This window comes from Otolemur garnettii, unplaced genomic scaffold (genome assembly GCF_000181295.1).
Source record: "Otolemur garnettii isolate 467f Iridium unplaced genomic scaffold, OtoGar3 scaffold00013, whole genome shotgun sequence".
NCBI classification, from domain to species: Eukaryota; Metazoa; Chordata; class Mammalia; order Primates; family Galagidae; genus Otolemur; species Otolemur garnettii.
In genome coordinates, this window is record NW_003852408.1 from 586179 (window position 1) to 593357 (window position 7179).

At 49.1% G+C, this 7179-nt stretch overlaps 1 protein-coding gene across 1 annotated transcript in view; it reads right to left on the reverse strand.

The window, feature by feature from the left end:
* INPP5D (inositol polyphosphate-5-phosphatase D) overlaps nucleotides 1-7179 on the reverse strand; it is a 118831-nt gene that overhangs the window by 25166 nt on the left and 86486 nt on the right. The window contains exons 13-17 of the mRNA XM_023510360.1: nucleotides 5298-5308; nucleotides 4391-4487; nucleotides 3996-4134; nucleotides 3584-3692; nucleotides 3345-3433 (exon numbers count right to left, since the gene is read on the reverse strand). Of these exons, the coding sequence (XP_023366128.1) occupies nucleotides 3345-3433; nucleotides 3584-3692; nucleotides 3996-4134; nucleotides 4391-4487; nucleotides 5298-5308 (445 nt within the window). The remainder of the gene's footprint in view (nucleotides 1-3344; nucleotides 3434-3583; nucleotides 3693-3995; nucleotides 4135-4390; nucleotides 4488-5297; nucleotides 5309-7179) is intronic.

Consider the following 7179-nt stretch of genomic DNA (forward strand, 5'->3'; position numbering starts at 1 on the left):
TAACGTAATTTCTAGTTTTTGAGATTATGAACAAAGCTGGTATTAGCATTCTTGTACCTATCTTTTGGTGAACAAATCTACTTATTTCTCTTGCACACACCCCAAAGTAGAATTACTGAATCACTGGGTAGGTGCATGCTTAGTTTTCATAAATGCTGCTTAAGTTTCTTCTGAACGCTGTAGTTCTCTGCATCAGCAGCACCTGGGAATTACCTGTGGCGCTCTACAAATATTCATAGAATCCTGCACCACACGAGGGACTGTGTATAAGACAGTGATCCTATAAAATCATAATGAGGATGAAAAATTCCTACCACCTAGTGATGTCACAGCCATCATGATGTCACCTAGTGATGTCACAGCCATCATAATGTCATAGGACAACAAATCATTCACCTGTTTGTGGTGATGCCGGTGTGAATAAACCCATTGTACTGCCATATAAAAGTATAGCATATGTAATATACAGCATGTAATATTTGATCATAATAAACGACTGTGTTACTCATTTATGCATTTGCCATACAATTTACCATTATTTTAGAGTATACTCCTTCTATTTATATAAAAAAGTTAGGCAGTGCCCGTAACACAGTGGTTACAGTGCTATCCACATACACCAAGGGTGGCAGGTTCGAACCTGGCCCGGTCCAACTAAACAACAATGACAAATGCAACCAAAAAATAGCTGGGTGTGTGGTGGGCACATGTAGTCCCAGCTACCTGGGAGGCTGAGGCAAGAGAATCACTTAAGCCCAAGTTGGAGGTTGCTGTGAGCTGCGATGCTACAGCATTCCACCAAGGGTGACATGGTGAGACTCTGTCTCAAAAAAAGTTAACCAAAAAACAACCTCAGGCAGGTCCTTCAGGAGGTATCCAGAAGTCATTCATAGTTATCATAGGAGATGACAACTCCATGCATGTCAGTGGACAGAGATATTAATGATCTTGACCCTGTATAGGCCTAGGCTAATGTGCATATGTTTTAAAAAGTTTTAAATGTTGGCTTGGTGCCCGTAACACAGTGGTTATGGCACCAGCCACATGCACCAAGGCTGGAGGGTTTGAACCCAGCCTGGAAATAGCCAGGTGTTATGGCAGGCACCTGTAGTCCCAGCTACTTCGGAGGCTAAGACAAGAGAATCACTTAAGCCTGAAAGTTTGGGGTCACTGTGAGCTGTGACATCACAGCACCCTACCAAAAGCGACATAGTGAGACTCTCTCAAAAACAAAACGAAAAAAGAAAAACAAATTGTTATTACAAAAGAGTTAAAATTAAAATGCTTATAAAGTATAAAAGTTACAGTAAGTTAAGGTTTATTGCTGAAGAAAGAAAAATTTTTGTTAAAGTGCAGCCTAAGTATATAGTGTTTATAAAGCCGACAGTAGTGACCAGTGGTGTCTGACCTGGGCCTTCCCAGCCTCTCGCTACTCACCCACCTGTCACAGCTGCCCACCCACTCGGGACACTCACCCGCCACTCAGGTCTGCAGCCCGGGAGTGGCAGTGTGGTTGCTCTCCCAGCTAGGTTTGTGTAGGTGAACTTTGCGATGTTTGCTCAACAACAAAATCGCCTAAGGACGCATTTCCCGTCTCTAAGTGACAGCTGACCGTGTCAGCTGTCTTCTGGACAACTGCTCTGAGATCTTCCATTAACATCGAACCATCAACAAGCCGGAAAACAAGTTCTATTTTTTCCTTCCCAAGCCATCTCCACTTTCTGATTTTCCAGTGCTTATCGACGGCCATCAGACCTTCCAGTCTATCCTGCTTTTCTCCTTTTCTTTTGTTTTCACTGTTTCTCCCCCGATTCAGGCGCAAACTATTGCCGAGCTGGAAACACCATCAACAGCCTCCTTGTTGGTGCACCTATGTCATCCTCATCCTTTATAATGATGTGACCAAAATTCTTTATGTGCCACTTTGATGTCACCAGCGCTCAGCAGAACTCTCAGTGGCTTCCTGTTGCCAGTCACTACCTGGCATCCAGGACACCCCACTCTCCTAATCTCAGGCCCGTGTCAAACCAGACTACTGTTTCCAGCCACACATGTGCCCCTGTGGCCTTGCCCTGATAGTGTCTTTAGGCTAGGTGAGCCCATCCTCACAGTGGGCAGTGGACACCTCATAAGAGAGTCTCCTGTTTGGGGGGTCTCGGCCTCATCTGTGGCAGCAGTCCTGGGTGGTTTCTGCCTGTCAGTTTGTTCTCTTCTCTCCTCTTCTGTTCTGGAATCTATCCAATGCTTGGCCTTTCTTACCTCTAGTTCTTCTCTTGTCCCTGAGCCCAGCTGACACTCAGAACTGTTTTAGACAACACTTTGAACTTGTTCTTCCTTTCCCTAGACTCCTAACCACCCCAGCTCTCTAACCCTGCCATGGGGCTGGCTCCCCTAACCCTCCCCTGGCCCATCATTTGCTCTTCTGATGGCTTCATAATGCATTTGGCATCATGGTATTCTGTCTATAGTTAGTTAACTACGCATTTCTCTACTCCTTGGGACAAGACATCTCATTCATCTTTGCTCTCCCAACACCTAAGAAAACATCTAACTCATATTAGCCCATCAGTAAATATGCAGTAAGTAAAGGGGGGGGGGCACTTTATTGCCCAAGCTGGAGTGCTATGGTGTCATTCTAGCTCACAGCAACCTCAAACTCCTGCTTGCAACCTCAAGCAATCCTCCTACCTTGGCCTCCCAAGTAGCTGGGACTACAGGCACCCTGGTTAGTTTTTCTATTTCTTTGTAAAAACAGGGTCTTTCTCTTGCTCAGGGTGGTATCAAACTCCTGAGCTGAAGTGATCCTCCCATCCCAGCCTCCCAAAGTGCTAGGGTTACAGGCATGAGCCACTGCACCCAGCCAATAAATATTTTTATTGTATCTTTCCCCAAACACGGTTCCTTGGAACATAAGTGGCCTTATAAGGTAATAATTGGTATTCTATGATCAATTGAGTTTGGCACAGATTTCCTCCTGGAGAACCATAATGCTGTTTAAGGCTCTGATAAATCCTGCAGTCAAGAAATCTGTTTAGTGTTGATCTGTTTAGCAAGTATATTTGATCACAGGCCTTTTTTGAAAAATAAGTTTCATAATCCAGTTTTATGGAAGATAGAAGGTGAATTGTAAGGGTTCTTGGTCCTGTTTGTTGCAGTGCACAAGTGTAGTTGTCCTTTTGAGATGCCACAAATCATCGTGTGATCTCTAATGTTTTTTATTTCCTTTCCTTTTTTCCCCTTGCCTAGTGGATGAGGATGCTTCGTACTTTCTGTCTGCCTTTTGGAAACAGATATGAGGTGGGTGGAGAGGGCAGGCAGGGAAGATTTCTATGAAGAGGACTCACCCCCGTTGCTTTCTGCTTAGTGTAGGCGTACTTGTCCCGAGTCAGTCTTTCAAAACGGTAGGTCGGCGCAAACGTGATTTCTTCCTCCTCTGAAACAGAGAGGCTTTGACATCAATTCTGATTCCCCAAGTTTCACATCTGGCCAACTCTCCCCTCCCCTGTAAAGATATGGAGGGGCGGACAAAGGGGAGAGGGAGGCAGGCTGGGGAGAGCGCGGGAGCACAGCCCGGCCATCTTACCGAAGTGCAAGAAAACCTTCTGCTCCCTCCTCTCTGTGAGCAGCTGGTCGTGGGACAGCAGATCTGCGTACTGCTGCTGCTTGATTTTCTGGATGATAGTTTCAGCCTCCTGGAATAAGGACATGCCCGGGCTGCTGGTGAGACACCCCTTCCCTTCTGACCCAGGCCCACCGAGGGTCTACGGCTGAGCAGCTCGATGACCCGGGTGGCAGAGCATTGGTGAGAAGGGGCGGCCGTGACAGTTATGTGGGAACTGAAAGGAAAGGCTGAGGCTCTGTCGCAGGAACAGAGCTGAGTCTGTGCAGGAGTAGGTGCCTTGGCCCAGCTCAGCACCTGTGACCCCTTGACTGCCTGGAGCTGACTCGGGAAGCCCACCCTGAGCTGCCCCGTCCCCCTGGGGACATTTCCTTACCCAGGTGGGCAGCTCCACGCGGTAATTGAGATCCCCGAGCCAGAAGAGGTGCGTGAAGCGGTGAGTGATGTTAAAGGGACTCAGCTTCTTGTCTCCCAGGGCCAGGAACCGGAGAATGTTCATGTAGTTTTGGTTTCTCCTAATGTAAGGTCACAGCGACCACCATTACATTAGGCTAATGATGCCAGGAAATAGCTTTTCTGAGATTCAGACAAAATTCACCCACACATGAGGCCGCTATTGTGCTGATGTTATTTCTGATGAGACCATGAAAAGCCCTTAAAGGCTGCAGGACACCCACAGGGTCCCAGGCAGGTGCTCTGGTGTTGAGGGGTGAGGGGTCTGTCTGGGCAAATAACCCAAGGGCAGGCCCTTGAGGGGATGGGCTTCATTACCTGAGTTTCTTTTCGCTTCCGGAAGTCAAGTGGCTGTTAACAAACCCCAAGGAGGTTCCATTGAACATGAAGGACACCCCCACAGCTCCTTTGTTCCCTAAAGGGAGGAGGAGAAAGAAAAATCAAAACACCAACAGGCAAACTCACTAAAGGCTATAAAGTCAAGGCACAGAGTGAGACAGGTGAGGGAGGAGCTGGGAAGGGGGAAGGGGCTGGGCCAGAGGACAGGTGAGAGCCCCAGGGCCAGCACACACCAGGCAACGAACAGGAGGCTGCTGCTATAAGCCATTCGAATGTCTCTCTAAAGTGACCAGTGTGGGTCCGGCACCGGTACTCACTGGTGAGGACACCAGCCACATACATCGGGGCTGGTGGGTTCAAATCTGGCTGGGGTCTGCTTAACAACAATGACAACTACAACAAAAAAATAGCCGGGCGCTGTGGCGGGTGCCTATAGTCCCAGCAACTTGGGAGGCTGAGGCACGAGAATCACTTAAACCCAAGAGTCTGAGGTTGCTGTGAGCTGTGATGCCACGGCACTCTACCCAGGGTGACTTAGTGAGACTCTGTCTCAAAAAAAAAAAAAAAGTGACCAGTGTGCCTGGCGGGCAAGGATGATCAAAGCAGCCAGAAGCCTTGGGAAGAAGACTGGGACGGAGGTGCCTGGGCTGCTGGGCTGGCTTCCCCCACCCCCACTCACTCCAGGAGAGACCCCAACCCACACTGCAGTCACACCTTTTCTGCCTTCGTCTTAATCTATTTTGTACACGTGTGTTCCCTGGAGCTGCAGCAGCACCTGACAACTGATTGGAGGGGCAAATTCTCAGGACCCCCCGCCCCCCGCCCCGGCCAAGATCTACTGAATCAAAATTATGGGCGGAGGCCAAATAATCTGTGTTTAACAGACCCTCCAGGTCACTGGTGGGCAAACACGGGCCCCCTGTCAGTTACAAATTGCTTTTATATTAGGTGTCGCCTATGGTTCAAAGAGTAAGGTGCCGGCCCCATGCCAGAGGTGGTGGGTTCAATCCCAACCCCGGCCAAAAAGACAAATAAATAAAATAAAAGTAAATAAAAAAAAAATTGCTTTTATATTTTTAAATGGTCGGGAGAAAACAAATCAAAAGAAAAATTGTGACATATTAAGTTATAAAGTCAGTGTCCATAAGGCACATTTGACTGGAACATGCCCGGTCACGGAGGTGTCCGTGGCTGTCAGGCTGCCATGACAGGTGAGCGGTCACCACAGAGCCCACATACCCCCCTCCCCGAATCGGGACTATTCATCATCTGGCCTCTTGTGGAAAGAGTGGGCTGATGCCTTTGAGAATCTGCTGTGTCCAGACAGTAGCCACAAGCCACGTGTGGCTGTGGAGCAGGAGAAACAGTAAGTCCCAAACAAGACAGGCCGTAAGTGTAAAATCAATGTCAGGATCACGCAGGATGTGAAGTACCTATCAACATTTTATATTGAACATTACTGGAGTGATAGTATTTTGGATGTATGAAGTTCAATAAAATCTATTGCTAAAATTAACTTCCATTGTTTCCTTTTATTGTGACTACCATAAAATTTAAAATGATCTGTTTCGCTTCAGTTTCATCTCAGTTGGACCACTCTGGGTGAACCTTAAGCTGCATAGCCAGATCAAGGCTCAGAGGAGGGCCCGGCAGTCTGGCCCATGTGGTCACAGGCTTCCTACCCTGTGACCTTGGCCGGCCTTGTCCCTCCAGCCCTGCTCAGGGAGGCCTCCTTTTCCCCTCCTGAAGAGCCGATCAGGTTGAACTGTTGGCTCTAAGCCCCGCCCAGGTTTCAATCCCTGTCCACTACTTTCTTATCACTAGTCCTTGGGCAAGTAATGTAACTTCCCTGGAGCCTCAGTTTCTTCATCTGTGAATGGGGAGCATGGTCCCTGCCACCCACTGAGTGTTCATGTTAAATGGGACTGTCCTCGTGACATGTCCATCACCCCACCTTGCATAGGGTGCACTTTTGGAAAGGTCTGGGTAGTTCTCTGGGTCGATGTCCCATCAGCCCACACCAGCATTTGCTCCAGTCCTGTGCTAATGGCTGGGAGCCATTTGGGGGGAGTGGTGAAGGCAGGCTGGCCCCAGGGGAGAGGGGAGGGGAAGGGAAACAGGTATTCAAGTTTCCAGGCCTCGAAGCTGCCCAGTGTCTGTAAAGCTCAGACTCTGCCCAGGATCCCTCCTCTCCCCTGACCACCCATCACTGACAGCCTGGCGCCTTTCTGGCCCACACCGCACGTGTGCTGTCTCTGTTCCTCCTGTCTGCTCATGTGTGTGTTATCTGTGGAGCACACAAGCAGGGCTCCTCTAGGAGTTAGCGCAGGCCCAGACACAGCTGGGATGAGGGGGCTGAGCAGAGGCCATGCCTGGCTGGGGATGGGTGGGGTGGGACGGTGGTTTTCTGTTGTAAACAGAGACCCTAGTGGATCCTATGCAGTGGGGCAAGGGCTGGGAGGCAAGACTGGAAGCTGGAGGTGGGAGACCCCGGACACTGAGGGAAGGAGAACGCGGACATGGCAGCTCCCAGGTCACAGAAGGCCATGGGCACAGCCCAGGTCAGCCACAACAGCCCCACCTGCCTCTGTGGCAGGAAGGAAAGGGGATGATTGGAGGTGGAGGGGGATGTGGATGTGGGCAGTTTGTGGTTTGTCAGCAGAAAAGCTGAGAAAGCTTTTCTTGTTTGATTGTAGCAATTCTCCTGTTCCGTTATCTCTGAGATCCTGTCCTGTCCCCAAATCCAACCATCAGAAACTGTTGGCCTC